The 23748-nt window shown below is 37.9% G+C and overlaps 1 protein-coding gene across 32 annotated transcripts in view; it reads right to left on the bottom strand.

Moving 5' to 3' along the window:
- The window catches only part of Atg4c (autophagy related 4C cysteine peptidase), a 112819-nt gene that overhangs the window by 73297 nt on the left and 15774 nt on the right, over positions 1-23748 (bottom strand). For 28 of the 32 annotated variants that reach the window (XR_015451899.1, XM_013071021.3, XM_087212825.1 and 25 more), the window contains 6 exons: positions 23280-23406; positions 19119-19202; positions 12091-12324; positions 9705-10035; positions 7669-7739; positions 3217-3353 (listed from right to left, as the gene is read on the bottom strand). Coding sequence is in view for 31 of the 32 variants with exons in the window: in XM_013071021.3 (XP_012926475.1) it covers positions 3217-3353; positions 7669-7739; positions 9705-10035; positions 12091-12324; positions 19119-19202; positions 23280-23355 (933 nt within the window). In the remaining variant the exon portion in view is untranslated. The remainder of the gene's footprint in view (positions 1-3216; positions 3354-7668; positions 7740-9704; positions 10036-12090; positions 12325-19118; positions 19203-23279; positions 23407-23748) is intronic. The other 4 variants (XM_021255630.2, XM_087212828.1, XM_087212829.1 and 1 more) reach the window with 1 other exon arrangement.

Raw genomic sequence — 23748 nt, 5'->3', positions numbered from 1 at the left:
AGTGCGAGAGCACTGAGGGGGACCCTCTGGGGAGGAGCGGGGGTGACAGGGCTGCCAGCACAGATGCTGCTAAGAAAAGGACAAGGTAAGACGACACTCAGAGGCCAGCGCTTTATCCTGGGCTCCCCACTCTCCAGATCTGTGAGAGAATAATGTTCTGCTCTTTATAAATTATCTCGTCTCAGGTACTCTGTTACAGCAGCCCAAAATAGACGGAACCATCCTGACAACTTCATATATTTCAGTCTCATAACAACATCAGAGATATTTTTTGGAAAGAAGAACTGCAACTGAAAAACATGAAATAAAACCAAATAGGTATCTTAGATTAAAATCTTAGCAAACAATAGCTTACCTGATTTAGCTAACTAAAATATAAAGATAAAAGTTATACCCCAAAAACAAACATTTAATAGTAATCAAACCATTTAGCATTAAGGATTCTATTGCTGTCCCCCCAAACAAAAATCCTTAACACAACTGATAGTTCCTTACTTGAAGCTATGGGACCAGCTAAAATGAGATGTTTATGTGCTTGGGACGCATGAAGAGGTGTACGTCCTAAGTCTCTCAAAGCTGAGAAAAGAAAGAAATAGAACACAAGAATCATCACTGACTCTCCTCAGAAAAAGAATGAGTCCAAGTAATGGAGGCAAGACTCTGGCTTTTGATGTCTGTATTTCCTTTGCCACAGACGAGAACAGATTTAGCAATAAACACTTGGCAGATTAGGAGCAGGAATGCCATTACACATAAGAGCTGTATCACTGGAAACTTGAAACACTTTTCAGTTCCTAAAAGAGCTTCTTCACAGTCATCTCAGGGCAAGAATTTATTGAGCTGTACCCATGAAGCAATAAATAAGACTGAAGCAATCAGTCAAAAAGGAAAGTACTAATTTGTCTTGCTGAAGAAAACATATTGGGTTTTCCTCATCCCGGGTTCTTAAAAATATATAAATAAATAAACCTATTGTATGTAGTAAGGGCTGACGAAGCATGTGCCAAGTTCCCTTCTCCGCACAAACGTGGCAGGATGCTGGAATGGTGCCATCTCTGAAATTCTATGGAATTACTTTAATAAATTTGAAAAACAGAACTGAGTGGTGAATTTTAGATTTCAACATGTGTATGAAATGTATAGGATAAAATACAACTACTGTCCACACAAAGAAAAAGGAGGAGGAGGAGGAGGAAGAACAAGAGAAAGAAAAACGATGATTATCTTTCTTTCAGGCTCTCAGACGCGTGCTGTCACCTCGAAGAGTGTCTCTTCATCAGCCCCCTTTCTGGCCATTGACCAACTAGCTCCTCTGGCTGAGGGGAACACCCACCATATGATCTACTTTGCTCACCCATTTCAGGCATCTTTACCGGATAACTGAAAATTGACAATGTCTCAATCATCCCGCGCTCTCATTTTGGTGAACTACAATGTAAATCAAATCAGTAAATGTTCAAGGAAATGTTATACTTCAAACATTTTTTATTTTAGGGGAAAATTTGAAAAATAACGAATTGATAGTCAAAGTTCTTGGCTTGGTGAATGGTTTGTTGTCTGAACTGAACATACCACTTAACTTCTGTCTTCTCTATTTTCTAAAGACAACCCGGTCCTAGCTGTCTGAGGACAAAATGGGACATGTGTATATGGAAAGTGTTATGCAGATGGGACCTGACAGATACCGACCGTGTAATTCCTGCATGCTAGGCACAAAAGGTCACTTGAGCAGCTGACCCCGGCTTGCTCACTACATCTCAGGATCCAAGGAACCACTCACGAGCAACGGGAGGCCCCTGACGGTGCTATGGCGTTGCCCATAGCAAGGCCCTCCGTGAGCCGTCTGCAGCTCGGGCCACAGGAGTCAGCCTCAATGACATCAGTTGCTAATGATGACATCAGAAACTACATCTCTCAAGGTCATTCTCAAGGAGCAATGGCACAGCAAACACAGATTTGGTTAGAATCCGCCCAGAGGTGACAACATGCCAGCAGCCCCAAAGCCTCAACAGACTCGCCAGATGAGGGGGTTAGAAGCTTCCACTCTTCTCAAGAGCCCATGTGTCAGACATCAAACCTATCCCTGAGGGAGTCACAGGTGCTCCATGTTACGTACTATTACTGCTGGCAACAAGTGTGCTTCTAACTATTAAGAAACTCCAGGCCGGGGATTTAGCTCAGTGGTTTCACCACCTGCTGCACAAGCGCAAGGACCCGAGTTCGAGCCCCAGTACCAAAAAAAAAAAAAAAAAAAAAAATCCAATTCACCAGCGAGAAGAATCCATGTATCATGTGTTGAAAGCAACATCTCTACATTTTTTGAGCTGGTACCAACCTATGTATCTGCTGCACCTATATACAACCAACACACGGGAACCAAGGCTGGGATTACTGCTCCACAGAAGGAACAAACCGTGACGGAAGAGCAGAAGATAGGTCTAGACTATTTCAATGTCACTATGTCCCTTAAGACTCCATTCAAAGAAGAATTCTGTCTCTGTCCTGGAAAGGAGACTCTTGAAATATGAGGAGCTGTATTAAAACTGTGAAAATAATATAAAAACTATAATCGCAGTCAGAAACTAAGCATCTCAAAGGTCATCTTGTCACATCTGAATGTCTTGGGCTAAAACATGAAAATGTAACTAGACAGGTTTTTTGGTGCAAGAAACAGAATTATGCTCTGAAATAGAACATTCTTAACTGGCTATGAAGAGAACAAAGCTGAAGCCCGCTCCTATGCTTTCTATCTGTATAAATGATATAAATGATCTAACTTCTCATTGACCTCATTCTGGCACAGGAAACAAATTACGACCTAATACAGAGTCATTGAAAAGTCAGGTTGTTTCAATGATACAACTTAATGGTGATTTTAAGAATACATTAAGGTAATGGATATATTTTTAAGTCACAAAAGAATACGGAATTGTAGCCACATTAAAGGTTTTGATTATTGTTAAATCTGTCTCCTTGATTACCTAGAAAGACACAAATTTTTCATTTTGTCATAGAACACTGCTCTCCACACACCAGTACACACACACACACACACTCACATCCAATCTTACAATACTGGAATCTACTATCTCTAATGTCACACTTTACAATGTCACTGTAAAATCATCACTGCCCTTTTCATAGAAAACAGGCTGCAAGTCTTCTGTGTTTTCTTATTAGCTAGTAACACTTTAAAGCTGAGCACTCATCTCATACCTTCACGAACTCCAAGTAGTCGGTGTTGGTTTTCTCTCCTCCAAGCCTAACAGGAACTAGAACAATAACAGCTTTGCTGTCTGCGTGACCAGAGCTCATGGAAGCACTCTGTTTATCAATCACATCTGAACTGTAAACTGAGGAAAACATAATAAATATGTATTAAACTTTATAAAAGTGATTTTCAGAAGTATTTTTACCCTAATCCCACCCTTCTCCACTGGCCAACCATTTGATTCTGATATCACCATCAAAGTCCCAGCAACACAGAAACACCTGCCTCGTTGATGGATTCAGTTTTTACTTACTGGGCAGTCATTACAGGACACTGGAGCTTCAGCAGTGGGCCAAAGAGAGAAAAGCCCCTGCCCTAATTGAGCAGATCTCTAACGGGGGGGTGGGGGGGTGGGGGGAATAGACTACGAGGTAAAATGTAAAAAATGTCAGGTGGTGGCAGGTGCCCTGAGGAGGGCCAAAGAAAAAGGCAGATGGAAAATGCTGAGGGGAGAGGCCGTTTAATAAGGGAATCAGTAAGGACTGCACGACACTGAGTCAGGACTAAAGAAAGTCAATAAAGACACGTGGTGGGGAGTATTCCAAGTAGAGCAGTCAGCCAGGACAAACACCCCCTGGCAGGTCCTAAGAATAAGAGGAAGGAGCAAGGGGAGCAAGGGCAGTAGGAGATGAAGTTCCGGGAAAGAGGAGAGGTCAGACCGGGGCTTCCAGAAAGACACTGCAAGGCTTCAGTGTCCGAGTGCGTTTCTAGGAAAAGAATGTCACGATCTTTTTCATGCTCTAACAGCCCAACTCCTGGTGGATAACAAACTGGAGGGGCAAGGGCTGGAGTATAGAGGAGTCAGAAAGCCACTAGTTTTCCAGGGAGCCAAGACAGCTCCTGAACAATGGCAGTGGTTATGGAAACAGGATATGGTGCAGTGATGGTCAGGTGGAGGTGGTACAGATGATCACTGCACACACTCGGACACAAGGACTGACTGTAAATGTGACTTGCATAGTCGGACACAAGCAAGCAGAGTAAGAAGGCTGCCATTCACAAAGAAGTCTGGAGGAGGGAAACTCAAGAAGGAGAATCGGAATTCAGCTGCAGACACATCCAGTCTGAGACACCAACCAGACACACAAGAACAGAGTGAGCAGGCAGTTTAGGGACACAAGGGCGTGAGTTGGGGCGAGGACTAGGATGGACCTGTACTCTGGGGTCTTGCCTGCAAATGGAGGGCACGGCAAAGCCTCGATACTGGGTGAATTCAAATCAGTGCAGACAGAAAATGACACGAAGTCTGAAGGCTAAAACTTCCATATGTTTAGAGACCCAGGAGATGAGGAAAAACCAGTAAAGGGGCCTAAAGGAGTAGAGAAAGAAGTGCAAGGAAAGCCTGCAGAGCTGGAAACCGAGTCAACACCACGCTCTGAGGAGGAGAAGTGGTCAGTGCATCACAGGCTGCTGACTCTGCGTGATCTGAGGAAGGAGAAGGGATCTGGGGTTCGGCAAGGTGAAATTATTGCTATGAGGAGGGTGGGTGAGACAGCCAAAGTGGAATAGTTACAAACAAAAATAGGCAAAATTTCATATATGATAAATTAATTTTATTCAAAACTTGTTTTAAGGGCCAGGGATTTAGCTCAGTGGTTTTGCCACCTGCTCCGCAAGCGGAAGGACCTGAATTGGATCCCCAGTACCAAAAAACAAACAAACAAAAAAAACTTTTTACGTTCACACCCCCTTTTAATCTAACCAAACTCTTTTTTTTTTTTTGTACTGGGGATCGAACTCGGGACCTTGCGCTTGTGAGGCAGGTGCTGGAAACACTGAGCTAAATCCCCGGCCTAACCAAACTCTTCTACTTTTCCCAAATAAAGTAATTAACAAATTCTGCTACTTTTGTCCCATTTCTTTCCCTGAAATTCCAAATTGAGATGTGCTATCAAGCTCTGCACGCCAGCTTCCTGGTCTCCCCTAGTCTGTCCAGAGCTACAGCAATGTCGCTGCCTCTGCCTTTTCTATGCCCCTAACCCTCAGCTTCACTCGTACACACCGAGGCCCACTGCACTGACGTGTGCTGCACTCGCACGATCCTCTAGCTTGACGCCTTGGTGCTTTTCCACCCACACACATGTAAGGGCTGTGACCTAGTCCAACTCTGCTACAGAAAGGCATTATAGCAGCGACTCTCAACTAAAGGACCCTGACACCTTTCCTCCACCCCTTCTATTTCAGCCCTCAGTGATGTACAAAGAGACACAGATAATTATACGGTGATATCACAAGTGAATTCCAAGTATAATATCTAATAGAACTACTTCCAGAAACTTACAGAGCAAAGGGAAAAAATAAACTAATTCTGCCCTATGAAAGTTGAAAGTGCTCTTGAAGAACAAGTAAAAATTCGCAAGAGGCTTGGTAATAATAAGAGGCATTCCCAGTAGGCACAATAACACACATGAAGACATGGAAATAAAAGACAATAACAGCGTTTCCAAGGCATGGACCGAGGTTGACTGTCGTTAATGTACTTGTGGAAGACAGGGTAGGGAGATGGTGCTGGAAATGTAGGCTGGGACAAACTTTACAGAACCTCATGCACTTTATATGCTAAGAGAACCTGAGGCCAGAACTAATGGGCAGTTTCAGGTTTTTAAACAAAAGAAGGACATCATCAGCATCTTTTTTTTTGGTACCAGGGATAGAACTCGGGTCCTTGAGCTTTCGAGGCAGGCGGCAGAACCACTGAGCTAAATCCCCAGCCCTTCAGCATCTTTTGATCAGCTGAATCAAAAGGAAAAAATTATTAAAAATCAAATGAAATAAAAAGATAAGAAAATCAAGGTCTGAGTTACAGATAAAGGTGTGATCTAAAGCAGAGAGCGAGGGGAGAACAGATTCCAGGGACCACTGCACAAGCACAGTAAGCTCCTGGGGACGGCGGGACCAGAGCATGAGATGCAGTCGGAAGGAGGGGCTCTGCCTCCAGAGGGTGTGTGGATGGAGTCCTGAGAAGGCAGGAAGTGAAGAGGGGCAGGACAGGGAAATCCATCTTCACACATGCCGTCCGGGGGGTTAGGAAGCATCTAGGCGCAAACAGTTAAAGGGCAACAAAACCACAAATCACTTCACAGTGGGACTAGTCCTCTAGTCCTCAAGTGGGACTACAGAGGTCGTTTTAAAAATCTTAGTGTATGATGCATAGTCCTGAGTATTGAAAGCCATCGAAAGATATCCATTACAAAGAAAGAAAATAAAGAGAAAATGAAACTTTTAAAAACAAGAAAGGGGGAAAAAAATCATTGATGGACTCTTGCTTTGTCTAGTTCCTAATTCCACAGTCTAATAAAACTATACTAATATTAATTCTCCATTTAGGATTGTTAAACATGAATAGTAAAAACTTTAAGACCTATTTAAAATCACACAAACCACTTATAAATGAGGAACTCTGCATTTTCAATTTAATTAAGTATGTGTAATAAAGATGAAGGCTGATCAATAAAAATAAAAGCACAAAAAGCGAATTCATAAATTATTTAATTAGTTGTTTAAGCATATCCTTAGTGTTAATTAGAAGTTTTACACAGCAGATTTTATTTGCAAGATCTTCTATTGGAGAAATAAACACAGTATCTACAAAACTTATATATTGTATCTGAAAATTCATGACTTTCATTTTTATACGGTTATCAGTTTTTCTTTAAAAGGAAGTTAATCTCAACAAAAAGCCAAAGAAAAAAGTGTATATGTATTTGGTAACTGTACCTTCCATACTACAAACACTAGCTGGTTGTCAGGATAACCTTAAATATTTTGTAGACAACCTCATATTAAATATGACTCCAGTATTTTCAGTTTTTCCTAAAACAGTAATCTATTTAATCTTCTTAGTAGCCGTTCTGTAAAAAACCTAACATCACGAGGTAGCTTATTCTCTTAGGAAGTCATGGTCTCTTTTATCCTCAACAAAGTTTCTAAGTTACTACTGACGCTGATCACCTGGGAAAGCTGAAGCAGCGCAAACCGGGATGACAGCTGCCTCCTCACCAGAGGACTCACTGAAGCAGTGGTGGGAGACAGCTCCTCCTAAGACCAACTCCGACTTTCCGTCCTTGAGCACAACCACCAATGCGACGGCGCCTGGCACACATGCAGGCCCAGTAAAACTCATGCTAACTTCTCCATCTACTCCTTTTGATGTAGTCATTTTAAATGCTGGCATTTACTTGGAGAATTTATCGTAACATTATAATCAATAATTCACAGTATGTATTCAATAAAAATGTCTAATAAGCACATGCTATATCTAGGATGCTGGGTGGACACCAAAAGTGTGTAAGATGTGGTCTCTACCTGCATAATCATTGACAAGACACCATGACTGAACACTCAGGAAATTCTGACCAAATAAACAGATAAAAATCAGAATTATAGACCTCTCTTACCTGTACAATCTTGTGCAACATAAACAGTTATTCCTTGTAAATCAGGGTGTCTTGCTTCTTCAACTGCTTTTCTAGGAAAATAATAAAGATCTGCCTTTAAAATGCTAACACTGGGCCAGGGATTTAGCTCAGTGGTTCTGGCGCCTGCCTCCCAAGCACAAGGTCCTGAATTCAATCCCCGGTACCAAAAAAATTAAAATGCTAACATTTCCAGTTGGTAGCTAAAGATTTAGTTTCAAAAGGAAACAAAGTCATCACTTTTTGACTTCCTACTGAACCTATGTGTCTGCTGCCAAAACCATCATCTGAATGGATCAGAAATCAGGGTAAGTCTCTCATAGTCAAATATTGCACTAAATTAATAAAAGAACATTAAAATGCAAGTTGCAAAATGCATTTTAAAAGTCTGGGGTATAAATCAGTACCACCCACCCACCCCAAGAATCTCTACTAACCACTCATCTGGCGACAGTGAGTGTTTTCTAACCTGTGGTTTTACAATATGCTCTGAGGTTTGCCTTACATTAACTTACATTACTGATCAGGAATGAATTACTGTTTATCCTCTGATACATTTACGAAAGTTTTCTTTTCTTCAAGCAATAGCCTGACTTTTTTTCCTTTGTTCAAAAACCTATATGAGGGGTTAGGGGTGTAGCTCAGTGGTAGAGTACTTGCTTAGCATATGTGAGACTCTGGGTTTGATACTCAGTATCGCAAAAACACAAAACAAAACAAAAAAACCACCTGGAAGACCTGAACAAATACACTTCCTAATTTCAAATCTTCGAATTCTGTAAGTTAAACTGCAAAATGAAAAATATTTCTAAGTGAGTATAATGCTCAATGGTACAAATGCTGTGAAAATATCATCATGTCTATCAAAGGAAATTATGCACCTGAAGAAATACAAATATTTTTATTTAACTGCATCCTTATAGTTCTTTAATTTAAAATGCTCTATATGAATGTGCTAAGTGTTAGTATGGAAGAGGCATTGGCAAATTACGGCCCACAGGCCAAATACAATCTGTGGCCCATTTTTGTACATAATCTGTGCAAGCTAAGAATGCCTTTGACAGTTTTAAAGGCTAAAAGGAAAAAAGAAAAATGGACAGTAGAAACCTTACAAGGCTTGCAAGTCTAAAAGATTTACCATTTGCCCATTTGCAGAAAGTTTTCTGAGCCCTGGAAGGGTTCAAACTATGCATCTATGATTATGCTTTTACAAATATCATGTAAGCTGGGACTAATATTATTACTAACAAGCCAATTAATAACATCAGGTACTTTTCCCATTGTAAGCATCTGGCCATACAAAATATCAAAGCATGCCAATAGGCAAAAATGCTGTGTAATAACTTCAAATGGATATGATTATAAGAGGAGTAAATTTACCATAACTACCACACTTAGATCACATACTGATGAATTCATTCATAATAATGGACAGTCAACAAATAATATATATATATTTTTAAAACTTGGGTGATATCTAAATAAATGGCATGTAAAAGTGTTAGTAAAATTTGACTTTCCACTTTTTTCTAACTACCTGAATGTCACAGACCATTCACTCTTACTGATATAATTATAATATTAATAGTCCCATGTTCCATACATTTACAATTCACAAGAATTTGATGTGCTGAAAACATCAATTTTAGCTCTTGACATTTCATTATACTATCAGTACATTACAGCCCCCAGGTTACATTATCAAAAAAAAAAATCTGTAACATTGTGCACATTCCAAGGTTGAAAGAGATGTTAGTTTTGGAACATTTCAATAAGGTGGTCCAATGAAAGCCTGGCTAGAAGGAAACTCTGGATGGCTACACCCATGAGCAAGAGAAGAAAACTCTGTCAGTAGATAAATGTGGCTAGAGCCACAGTGCACCTTGCTTTTCCCTATTAGCAAATGAAAGTGCCCTTGTGGACATTCTTAGTTAGACTTTACCTTTCAGTTACACATACACACTGCAGAAATCAGTATCTCCACACCCTCACAGCATGAGATATTAAAACAATTTTACCTTAAAATGTGAGCAACTACCGCTGGTCCATACCAGTCTCCAGCCTTTTTCCCAGACTTCTTTCCATGTTCTATTAGTTGATGCAAGCCAAAGAGAGCCAATGGGGAATCGCCAAACCAAGAGATGATTTTCCTGTGATAAATCTCATTTTGCACTTCACAGTCATCAGAATATTTCCCAATTGTTTCCTTCAGAGAAGTGGTTGGAGTTTTTAGTTCTCTTTCTCCTGAAAGTGACGCTTCGAAGGATGCAGTAAACTTTTTTACAGTGTGCGAAGTCCATGACTCGGAGTCTGAATTTTCAATATTTAGTGCATCAGGCCAGGTCCAAGCTATAACAGTTCCAAAACAAAGTATTAAGATCCTTTAAACAGACAGGTTTTAACAATTCTCCTAAAATAAGTATAGCACTTAAAAGTCATATGGGTTACTGCTAAATTAAAGCAGGAAACTGAGGAACAGGTAAATATACATACAGCAGATTAACAGCTGCTAATTGAGACACTGGGAATGGTTTCTTATGTTTCTCTGGGAGAGGATAAAAATGTTCTAAAATTAAATTATGGAAGCTGGGCATGGTGTTGGACACCTGTGATCCCAGCACTCTGAGAGGCTGAGGCAGGACGATCTCAAGTTTGAGCCCAGCCTGGACAACTTAGCCCTGTCTCAAAATAATAATAATAATAATAATAGTAATAATAATAATAATAACTGTAATCATTATTTTAAAAGGAGGCAGTTGGGGGTATAGCTCAATCCCAAGGCCCTGGGTTCAATTCTCCCATACTAAACCAAAAAACAATAAGAATAAATAAATAAATTACGGTGATGGAACTCTGTAAATACACTTAGGGCTGGGGATGTATCTCAGTGGCAGAGGACTTGTCTGCCATGTGTGGGGCCCTGAGCTGGTTCCTCAGCACTGTGATGTGTGACTTTATGCTACGGAGGTTATACCCTAATAAAGCTGCTTTTAAAAATTAAGGTATAAACAGACAATTTAGCTGCACTCAGGACATTCAAATCTGAATGGTCATGTTATTCTCAGAACTGTTCTGTAGTTTGCAAAATTTCTAAAACTGGAACATATTATACACAATCAGGAAAACACAAAAATTAAAGACAAAAGAAAGAAAAAATTAAAAACAGGTACAAGTGGTAAACTTTGTGGTGTTTTTCTTTCTTCTCTAAAGACCTTGCTCAGAGGATAAAGACTTCTGTCTCCATTATCACACTGCTTGTCAGCACCAGTCACACATAAAGCACTCAGGAGTGAACACAGCCACAAAGCAGGTTGTTGGATTACACATTAAAAGAAGTCTGACTACAGCAATTTTAAATTGATTTCAAAATACTTTTCCATAACATTCCTTCAGAATAACTTAATCCTTTTTAGAGAGTAATAGAAATTCTCTAGTAAATAAAAAGTTAAACGAATTTCCAAAGATTAAAAAGTGCAAGATACCCACTACTTCACTGGTAAGTTAGTGAGAAAGATTAGGAGGCCTTATCAGTACTATTATAAATATTCCCATTCTTCCCCATGATTGCCCAAGACCACAAGTAAATCAACCCACAAAACCACTTTAAAAACCCTTTCCCTGCATTATTCATACCACTCCTGAATAAACATTCTAAGTAATCTCATTAATGATATCTACAGAAGGGCTACTAAACACCTGTCATGGAGTGGGAAGATACTAACACTTTAAAATTCTGATTAATATTTATTAACAAGCAGAGACAATAGCCCAAAAGGGTAAATTAAATTCCTCTTACAAATGTATACATTATAAAAATGGACCAACAGGAAAGTGGCACATTAGGAAAAGAAAACATATATGCAAGTATCAATGACATTTTTGAGGCTTTAACCAATAAGCATGATGGCCTTATTAAGAACATGTTTAATCAGTTTAATATAACAGATGACAGTCATTGTTATGAAAATGAAAATTTTAAAGTATTATTGATACACAGAGAAAATAGATAAACCAGAATAAAAACTCTTTAAGATTTAAAAAGTACTTATTTTCAGAGTCACAGATGTTGAACTGCCCAGGAAAGATACTCCAAGGAGTTCAACCAAAAGAGAAAGAAGTAACACAAAAATAAAAAGGCTACTAAAAGCTAAACTAACATAATTCACTTGGTAACAAGAATAACAAACTACCCTATTGTTTTGAAAAGACAATCATAAAAATTTACACACAGACTTTTATGGCCCAGTTCAATAAAAATATAAAATGCTAGATTAGTCACATTTTCAAAAAACATCAAGGAGTCAAGAAATTAACCTGACAGAATTTTATACAGTATGCAAGCTGAAGTTCAAATTAAATAAGCACAAGAAAGAAACAGAAAATAACCCCAGGAATCCGATATACCTCTACCAAGAAAGTGGAGCATGAGCCCTTGGGCCAGCAGCATCTGGCCCGACCTCAGCGTACAGCCCCAGCCACAGTCGGTCGTCCACGCTGAGCCTTCTATTGGAGGAAATTCTTCCCTGTAGGTCAGCCAGACTCTGGAAATGAAATCTTTACGAAATTCTTCTACATTTCCCGCAATCACACGATCTTCTATTGTACAACCTGACCTTGCAGTTAACATTTTATTTTCATCTACAAAATAAAAACATAGACAGGTAAAGAAATAGCAAGAATGGTAATAGATTACCATTACTGTCCTAAGACATAGATTATATCACAATCTTTCCATCACTTTTTTCTCATTTAAAAGCAGAAGAACTCTTACTCTACCTGATCAGGCTGTTACAAAAATCAAATGAATGAATCCTGAAGTGTTGTGTACATTGGAGAAAACTAATATAAGGTATTATCAGTAATACTGTAATAAAAACATCCTATATTCTACAGATAATCCAACTCTTTGATGAGTGGAGAATACTAAAATCATTTTTTTAACCTAATTTGGCTTGGGATATACATATTAGAACTCTGAAATGTGATTCACAAATAAAATGTCATTTAAAAAAAGTCATGACTTGTCAATATGTAAAAATGTAAACAATCACATAAGCTAGTTCTTAAAATCAAATAAAATGTGCACACAGCATTGTCATGAATATTTCTACTCAAATTGTAAGGTCAAAACTAATAAACAAAAGGGAATATAAAATTCCTAAAGTATAATTATCCTTTTATGTTCAAATATAATTTTTCAAAACTTGCTGCCACCCACATATAATTCTTAAAGGCTTTTCCAAATTGATTATCTCTAACACAATTCCCATGAAAAAGCTATGGTCATTTTTTGCCTCATAATTTCCAAAACACTGTTGCTCAAAATGAACTATCATTCTTTGATTACTCCCAGAGAAGTCTTACTCATCTTTACCACCTCAGCATCCAGACAGGTGCCTAGGGTAAGTAGATCCTAATAAACAGTGGTTGGTTTGGGCAGGTGGATAGGCAGATGAGTAGATAAATCTACCTAGAGCTCTTAATTCCAAGGAGGTCAATTTTCAATGTCCTTCTGCAAGACATTAAAAGCTAGAAAAGCTTTATCATACACATTTCTCATCCTCCCTCTACCAATCCTTCTCTTCAAGCTCATTCTGAAAAATTTACAGTCACCCTAACTTTACACATATTCTAACGGAACTACACTGCAGTAGATAGTTTGATAATAAAGACATGAATGCTAAGCCTCTGTTATAGATGCCTTTCTCTCAATATTATGTAGAATGTGAAGTTAGTTACAAATAAAAGTACCTGTAAATTGAATATGGCATGATAAATGCATTCAAACTTTCCAGCTTAGACATTTAGATTTGTTTGACATTTGATAAAATAATACATGATTCGCACACTTCATCCTGTGGCGTATGCATCATATAGTTTCTAAGCTACTACTTTGAGGAGTGATTAATTCCTTTTCCTCTTCAGATCTCGTCTCCTCTAAAAATTACTGGGAAGCTGCTGGTACTAAATGAAGTTCTTGCCCCATCGTCCTTCCACTGTAATATCACCCTCACTGCTCCAGTCTCTGACCAACTAGACTTCCTCAAAATCAATAATAGCCATAATTTTTATCTACATTTGCCTTTTCTCAGGTTTCAAGCATCCCAGAGAAGAAATATATTTATCTTCAGCATGTGACAGAGTTCCAGACCACAACAGGTGTGCAATAAACATTTGTTATGTGAACATAAGATAAATGAACATACTTCTGTTCTTGCTAAGAGGATAGATGACTCAAGAGCAGAGCTTTATGAAGAATGAAGAACATTTCAAAGAACAACTAAAATGAATGGAAATAAAAACTGATATGTAATAGAAGAGAACTGCTAGTAATATTGAAGCTTAGTCAAGGCTAATGATTATAATAAAAAACTCAAAAATCACAATGAAATGAATAGAAATAATCAGAAGATAAAGAAATTGTAAAACAAGTCCTCAAAGAGTACGGCTATTGTAATTATTTAATAAAATAAGCATGCACATGTCTTTTTGAAAAAAGGATAATGAAAGTTAGTCAAATAACAGAAAACAGACTTAAGATTTCAGCCCCTGAAAGAAAACTAGTTTCAGCCCAGACTGATATAGCCTGCAAAACTGTCTTTGAAAGCTGATGGAGAAATAAAATATTTCCATGTTAAAGAGCACCTAAAAAAATGTATGACCACCAACCCAGTACTCCAAAAAACTCTCAAGGATATCCTAGAAAGAGACAATGAAAGTAATAGTGACAAAAGCGTTAATATAATGACTACATATAGGGTTAACAGTTAAGTAGAACGAAAAGAAAGGGAATCAGAAACAAGAAAATAATGTAATGACAGGAATAAGTCAACACATTTCAGTAATAATTCTCAACTGAATGGTCTCAATTCCCCAATCAAAAATCACAGACTAGGGGCTAGGGATTTACCTCAGTGGTTCCTGCGCCTGCCTTGGAAGCGCAAGGTCCTAAGTTCGATCCCCAATACCAAAAAAAAACAACACACACACACTGGCAGAATGGATTGAGAAACAAAACCCAACAGTATGGTGTATACAAGAAACACATTTAACCCCCCAAAAAATTCATAGACCATTCAACAAGAAGAGATAACAATTACTAACATACCTACCAAGAGCATACCCAACTTCACAAAATAAACAATACTGGAAATAAAAGATAAACATAAATTCAGTTATGGTGGGGGACCTCAATACCCCACTGTCAGAAATAGACAGATCAACCAGACAAAAAAATCAACAAAGAAGTATCATACCTAAACAAAACCTTCGAACAAATGAACTTAACGCAACAGAATACATACTCTTCTCAGCAGCACAGGAAATTTTCTCCAAAACAGATCAAAGACTAGCCAATAAATCATGCTTAAGTGCAAAAGAATCAACATTATCCCAGCCATATTATCAGAGCATAGCACAATAAAACTAGAAATCAAAGGCAAAAGAAACTATGCAAATGCATGGAAATTAAACAATACCCTCATGAACAATCAATGGGTTACAGAAGAAATAAAGGGAGAAATAAGACAATTCCTACAATTAATGATAATGCCAGTACAACATACCAGAACTTATGAGACACAATGAAAGCAGCCCTAAGAGGAAAGTTCATAGCTGTGAATACACTAATACAATTGTAGCGGGGGGACCTCAATACCCCACTGAAACAAATAGACAGATCATCTAGACAGAAAATGAACAACGAAATACTAGAACTGAACCAAACTTTTGAACAAATAGACTTACTAGATGTCTACAGAGTCTTCCACCCAACAAAGTCAGAATACACATTCTTTTCAGCTGTACACCGGTCATTCTCCAAAATAGAACACATGCTAGCTCATAGAACATGTTTAAGTAAATGCAAAGGAACTGAAGTTATCCTCTATTTATTATCAGATTATAGTGCGATGATATTGGAAATCAATAGCAAAAGAAACCACAAAAATTTCATAAATACATGGAAATTGAACAACACACTTCTGAATAACCAATGGGTCACAGAGGAAATCAAAGAAGAAATTAGACAGTTTCTACAATTAAATGATAATGCCAATACAACATACAGGAACCTATGGGACACAATGAAAGCAGTTCTATGAGGGAAATTCACAGCAGTGAATGCCCATGCTAGGAAAACAGAGCAAGCGCAAATAATCTAATGCTGAACCTCAAGCTCCTAGAAAAAGAAGAGCAAGACAAACCCAAAGCTCATACAAGGGAGGAAATTATAAAGATCAGAGCAGAAATCAATCCAATGGACACTAAGAGAACAATACAAAAAAATCAATGAAGCCAAGAGTTGGTTCTTCAACAGAATAAAATCAACAAACTGTTAGCCAACCTTATCAAAGAAAGGAAAGTATAGGTTCAAATCCATGCAATTAGGAATGAAAAGGGTGAAATCACAACAGACCCAGCAGAAATCCAGAGGCTCATCAATACCTACTTCAAGAACCTATACTCCAATAAAATGGAAAACAGAAGAAATACAGATTCCTAGATACATATGAATTACCAAAGCTGAACAAAGAAGATATAAAAATTCTAAACACCCCAATTTCAATCAGTAAAACTGAAAATGTAATTAAAAATTTACCAACAAAGAAAAGCCCAGGTCCTAATGACTTCACTGAAATTTAGGGAAGAGCAAGTGCCACTACTTCTCAAACTCTAATGAAATTGAAAAGGCAGCATTACTCCCAAATTCACTCCTGGAAGCAAGCATTACTTTGATTCCAAAAACAGAGAGAGACCCAACCAAAAAGAGAACTACAGGACAATCTCCCTAATGAACATACAAAAATCCTCAATAAGATACTGGCAAACAGAATACAGAGGGTCATCAAGATCATACACCCTAACCAAGTGAGATCCATTCCAGGGATGCAAGGATGGTTCAACACAAGTAAATCAATAAATGTAATACACTATATTAACAGAGCCAAGGACAAAAATCACATGATCATCTCAATAGATGCAGAAAAAGTGTTCGACAAAATCCAACACCCATTCATGATAAAAACCCTACAGAAAATTGGAATAGATGGTTTTTGAATAGTTTCAACAACTGAAAGCTTTCACACTAAAATCAGGAACAAGTCAAGGATGTCCACTATCACCACTCCTGTTCAATATAGTTCTGGAAACATCAGCTATAGCAATTAGACAAGAGAAAGAAATAAAAGGAATAAACATAAAAAAGGAAGAAGTTAAACTGTCATTATTTGCTGATGACATGATACTCTACATAGAAGACCCAAAACACTCGCTAAAAATCTTCTAGACTTCATTGACAGATTCAGTAGAGTACCTGGATACAAGGTCAACATTCAAAAATCAATTGCCTTCTTGTACACAAATAAAAGACTCACTGAGAGAGAAACTGGGGAAACAATTCCTTTCACAACAGCATCCCAAAAAATGAAATATCTAGGAATCAGTCTAACAAAGGAAGTAAAAGACCTCTACCTTGAAAATAACAGCACTCTGAAAAAGGAGATTGAAGGAGATATCAGAAAATGGAAAGACATCCCTTGCTCCTGGGTAGGAAGAACCAATATAGTAAAAATGGCCATATTTCCAAAACTGCTATATAGATTCAATGCAATCCCGACTGAAATCCCAATAGTGTATTTCACAGAACTAGAGAAAACAATCCAAAAATTCATTTGGAACCAGAAGAGACCTAGAATAGCAAAAGCAATTCCAGGCAACAGAGACATGGCAAGGGGTATCACAATCCCCAACAAGAAACTATACTACAAAGCCACTGTGATAAAAACAGCACAGTACTGGCAAAGAAACAGACCTGAGGATCAGTGGAGTAGGTTAAAAGATGCAGACACAACTCCAGACACACTCAGCCACCTCATCTTTGACAAAGGAGCCCAACACCCTCACTGGAGGAAAGACAGCCTCTTTAATAAATGGTGCTAGAAAAACTAAATTTCAATCTGCCACAGATTAAAACTAGACCCATATTTTTCACCATGCACTAAACTAAAATCAAAGTGGATCAAATATCTAAATATGGCTGGGGATTTAGCTCAGTGGTTTGGCCGCCTGCTGTGCAAGCACAAGGGCCCGAGTTCAATCCCCGGTACAAAAAAAAAAAAAAAGATCTAAATATTAAAACAGAAACACTAAACTTGCTGGAAGACAGGTTTGGTAGAACTCTTGAAGACATGGGCATAGGAAAAGACTTTATGAACAAAACCTCAGTAGCACAGGAACCAACACAAAGAATCAACAACTGGGATCTCATCCTATTAAAAAGCTTCTGCACTGCAAGAGAAACCACCAACAGAGCTAAGAGACAACCTACAATGTGGGAAAAATTTTTACTAGCTGTTCCTCAGACAAAAGATTACTATCTAGGATATATAAAGAACTTTAAAAAATCAGACCCCCCTAAATTTAAAGACTCAATTCAAAAATGGGCATCTGAAATGAACAGACATTTCTCAGACAAAGAAGTAAAAGCAGCAAACAAACACTTAAAAAAATGTTCAACATCACTGGTCATTCAAGAGATGCAGATGAAAACAACACTGAGATTCCATCTCACCCAGAAAGAATGGCTGCTATCAAGAAATCATCTAACTAAAAAAAAAAAGGAAAGAAATCATCGAACAACAAATGCTGGCAGGGTTGTGGAGAGGAAGGAATCCTGTTTCATTGTTGGTAGGAGTGCAGACTGGTGCAACCACTGTGGAAATCAGTATGGAGATACCTCAAAGATCTAGGGTCAGAGGTCCCATTTGACCCAGCTATTCCCCTGCTGGGTATCTTCCCAAAAGAATTAAAAGAATCATACCACAGTGATATATGTGCACCCATGTTTATAGCGGCACAGTTTGTAATAGCTACAATTTGGAAACAGCCCTTATTGCCCATCAACTGGAGACTGGATAAAGATGTAATTTTTTAATAAAATGGAGTACTACTCAGCCATAAAGAATGAGAAACTAGAGTCATTTATAGCTAAGTGGATGCACATTGAGGCCATACTCTTAAGTGAAATAGGACACACGTGTAAATACCGAATAGTTTCTCTGGTGTGAGAAACTGAAAGTGTAAATAAGAATCAAAATGTATAATAGATAATGTGAAACAGGAAGAAAAGGGGGAAAGGGGAAGAGGAAGTGGGAGGTGTAGGGGAAAGGAAAGAAGGGAAAGGAAAAAATATAAGAAAATGAAAAAATGGAAACAAAGTCTTTGTAAATAGGGAGGAGTGGAGGGGTTGAAGGGAGGGCAGGGGAATGGGGGAAAAAATAAGAACCAAGATATATCATGTAAAGGTACAAATTCCCAATGATGAATGTTATTGTATTGTATACCTAAAATGTACCAATAAACTTAATGATAAAAAAAGCTTAACAATGAATTTATTCATAGATTTTTAAATGGTTTACAAATTTGGGACTTACCTTCATATTTAAAATGGTAACATTTTCCAAGCAACAACACAGGGGAATTTCTACTAAAATATGTCTTTGTTTTCAACACCCAACCTAAATGAAAAACAAACGGAGGTTTGCTATTAAAAGATTAAGAGGCTAGCCATATTTGTTAAATTTCAAACCATTAACTATCACTTATGGGTGTGCATTTTTAAGAGGTGCAAAATATCTGGATAATGAATTAAAAATACAAGTTCTTAGGCCGGGGACTTAGCTCAGTGGTGCCGCTGCCTTGAAAGCACAAAGTCCTGAGTCTGATTCCAGGTACCAGAAAAAAAAAAAAGTACAAGTTCTTTATGCTACTTTCAAATAGTCTTTCAATCACAGTCCATTCACTTAAAAAACATGAGAATAAAAATATTTTTCATCTTAATTTACTTTGACAAGTCACAGAGTTATGGTACAAAAATGAAATGTAGAAATTCTGCTTCAGCTTTCCTAAATTGTTTGAAAATCAAAAATAAGGCTTTCAAAGATGGCAATAAGACAGAGTAAAGAAATAACATGATTTTCTGGAGGATCAGAAAGGGCCAGAAGAATGATTTGCTTATTAATTTTTTTAAAGAGGAAGCCAAATTTTTATACATCATATAGTCATGCAAGGAAGGGGAGAAAAACTCAAAACACAAAAGACATTTTCAAGAAAGCACAGTTATCCTCACATCATAACACTGACTTTAATGAAAATAACCCTAATTACACACACTATACTCAGAGAGGGCCCAACTGGGGAACAGGAATGCTGGATCTGAATCCTAGTTTCCAGATATATGACTTTGAACATGCTGCAAAATCTGTTTTCTAATTTATTAAAAACAAAACATGTCAACAGTTTGGGTGTTCAGCATCCCTCACAGGGCCATGTGTTGAGGGACTGGTGCCCAGCAGATGGCGCTGCTGAGAAGTAGTGAACCCTTCAGGAGCCCTGCCTGGGTGCCTCCTCCAAGTTAGGCCTCCGGGGCCACCAGGGACCCGGGACCTCAGCCTCCTGTCCTCTCTCAGGACCATCGTGAGGGGAGCAGCTACTACAAAGCCCTGTCCACAGTGGGCACTCAGTCGACACCAATCCTTCCTGCATTACTCACTCTACACAAACAATGAGAAAGGAAGATACACAAGAAGGAAAACAGGAAACAGAAGATACTAAAATCACTAAAGTAAATTTGAAAAGTAATAAATGGGAAGACATCCAAGTGAATCAATTTGATGGCTTCATATTGTTTTTTTTGTTTTGTTTTAGTTTTGGTACTGGGGATCGAACTCAGGTCATTGCGCTTGCGAGGCAGGCGGCAGAACCACTGAGCTAAATCCCCGGCCCTGGATGGCTTCATATTGTTAAAATGGCAATATTCCTGAAATTGATTTATAGATTCAGTCAGATCCCTATCAAAATCCCAGCTGGCTTTCTTACAGAAATTGACAAGGTGATCATAAAATTCATATCAAAATGTAAACGATCCAGAATAACCAAAACAAATTTGGAAAGAAAAAACAAAGCTGAAAGGCTCACTTTCCAATTTCATACTTTACTAAAAAGCTATAGTAACCATGACAGTGCAGTACAGGCATAAAGATAAGCATAGAGGGCCAGGGATTTAGCTCAGTGGTTTCGCCGCCTGCTGTGCAAGTGCAAAGACCGGAGTTCGATCCCTGGTACCAAAAAAAAAAAAAAAAAAAGATAAACAGAGAGATAAATGGAATAGAACTCAGAGTCCAGAAATAAACCCATACACCTATGTATGGTCAGTTGATTTTAGACAGATGTGTGAAGATCATTCAGTGGAGAAATGAAACTTTTCAACAAATGATGCTAAGAAAACTAGATAGCAACATATAACACAATAAAGCTGGACCCCTATCTTATTCCATATGCAAAAATTAATTCAAAATGGATCAAAAACCTAAATGTAAGACCTAAAACAAAACTCTCAGAAGTAAACACATGTATAAATTTTCATGATCTTGATTTAAGAAAGTTTCTTTATTATGACATCAAAAGCATAAGCAACCAAAGACAAAATAGATAAACTGGACTTCATCAAAATTAAAGCTTTGCACTTCAATGGTTACTCTCATGGAAGTGACAAAAAAATGCAAGAATGGGAGAAAATATGTACAAATCATGTATTTGCTAAGGGATTTGTGGCTAGAATACATAAAGGACACTCACAACACAATTTTTTTTTAAGTCAACTGAATTACAAGATGGGCAAAGGGTCTGAATAGACATTTATCCAAAGCAGATATACAACCAGACATGATATACAACCAGGTCACGAAAAGAGGCTAACCATAACTAGTCATCAGCAAAATGCAAACCAAACCCCGAGTGAGAGTTCACTTCACACCCACTGGAATGGTTCACATAAAAAAGATGGCCAATAACAAGTACTGGGGAGAACGTGAATAAACTTCAATCCCTAACATTGCTGAAGGGAATATAAAATGTACAGCCACTCTGGAACAGCCAGCAGTTCATCGAAAGTTAAACATATGACCAAGCAATTCTACTGCTACAATAAACCCAGTGTACAAAGACTTAAAAAGATACATTCACACAAAAACTTGTACACAAATGTTCATGGCAGCACTACTCATAACAGCCAAAACAGAAATGACTCAAATGTACATCAACTGATGAAAGGTAAACAAAATATGGTAGCCATACAATGAAATTATGCAGTCATATAAAAAATGAAGTTCTGATACATACATGCTATCAACATGGATGAACTTTGAAAACATTGTGCTGACAGGGGCCTGACATAAAAGGTCACAAATTGTGTGGTTCCATTTATATGACATGTCCAGAACAGTGAAATCCATAGAACAAAGTGAACTGGGAATAGGAAATGCCTGCTAATAGGTACAAGGTAGCTTTGGGGGATGATGAAAATGCTCTAGAACTAGTGATGATTCTAAAAACCACTGAGTAGTACTTCTTTTTTAATTGGGGCTGAGGGTGTAGCTCACTGGTAGAGCATATGCTCAGCATGCATTAGGTCCTGGATTCAATCCCTTACACCACAAAAATAAATAAAAATTGTACACTTTTGGAAAAAAATAAGAACTATGAAACATCATGTAAAGGTACAAGTTCCCAATGAGAAATGTAAATGTACTGTATACCTAAAATGTACCAATAAAAGAATTTCTTTTTAAAAATCAATGAACCCAAGAGTTGGTTCTTCATAAAAAAAAAACTGTACACTTTAAAAAGGTACAATTTATAGTATGTGCAATATATCTCATTGTAAAACAAAATGATGTTCAAAATCTTCATGCTGCAATGTCATGCTATTGCCAAGTTACAGCTGTCTGTCCAGCTGTCTGGCTATCACTTTCAGTTGACCAGGAGGCAAATGTCAATTATGTTTTACCAGAATTGGCATAACCCAGGGCTTTTACTGAATTTTGTTGTCATTCCTGTTTAATGGGTATGAATTTCTTCCTGTTAACACTAGTTCTGCCTGAGTACTTCTCCATCCTGAGGACTCCTTCACCTCCAACAATCCTTATGGATTTGTTTGTTTGGATTTTGTTTGCTAAGAGTAATTAGGTCAAAAAATAAAAGCCTGGGCCAGGGATTGGCTCAGTGGTTTGGCTGCCTGCCTCACAAGCGCAAGGTCCAGAGTTCAATCCTCAATACCAAAAAGAAAAAATAAATAAATAAATAAAAGCCTGAGGGTTGATGCAGGAGAAGAGGCAGTAGTAGCAGGGCATGAAATTGACACTACTTGTTTTTGTGTTGAGGTCAGTTTTGCTGACTGCCTGGTCAGTCACAAGACTGCCTGGAGCTGAATCTGAAGAACTGAGGTATCGTCATCACTTGAATAAATTTTGTCTGCTCTGGGATGCTAAAAGAAAGTACATAAACTGTATGCATACCAATACACTCCATCGAGTTAGGGAGAAAAAGAGAATCACACAGTAAATCTGAGTTTCTAAGCAATGTTCGTCATGACAGTCTCTTTAAGAGATTCTTAGCTATGTAACTTACAGAAAAATATTCCATTTAAGACAGCGTATTTCATTCATTCTCAAGTCATCCTCAGTGATTTAAGGAAGATGACACAGGTCTACATCTACTTCTTTGGATTTATGTAATTCTTACGTCATGATACTTACTATACTTCATGTTGTTCCAAGCAGATATAAATTTAGTTTTTAGTTTGTCAACTTCATCTGTCCCCGTAGCCTCCATATTCAAACTCTAACGAAAAAGCCATCACTGGATTGCATTCTTCTGTACTGACTTTAAAAATTAAGGAAAAGTAAGGTACATATTATATGGTGCCAGACTGATGAAGTTACTTAAATGATTAAATACAATTTGAAGTGAAAATGAGCAGACCAATTGCTCTTTTGGAAGCAGAAGTCTTATAGAATATGATGCTCTGTATCTTAACCATAGAAAGCATTCAATACCAAACATGTAACAGCATAATCATCACCCAACGCCAAAACATAACCTCCCCATCACTCACAAGCGGCCACAGTAAATGCAGCTCAGCTCTGAGGCCTGTAACAATAGTTAAGATTTTTAGTTGTAATTAGAGAAAGTGATTTGAGATCTTATTAAAAATGTTCACTATCT

Source organism: Heterocephalus glaber, unplaced genomic scaffold, assembly GCF_053883595.1.
Source record: "Heterocephalus glaber isolate CG9 unplaced genomic scaffold, H.glaber_assembly_v1.0 deba00001442, whole genome shotgun sequence".
Classification (NCBI taxonomy): Eukaryota; Metazoa; Chordata; class Mammalia; order Rodentia; family Bathyergidae; genus Heterocephalus; species Heterocephalus glaber.
Note: the sequence above shows the minus strand (reverse complement) of the source record. Positions and strands in the feature narration are given on the sequence as shown.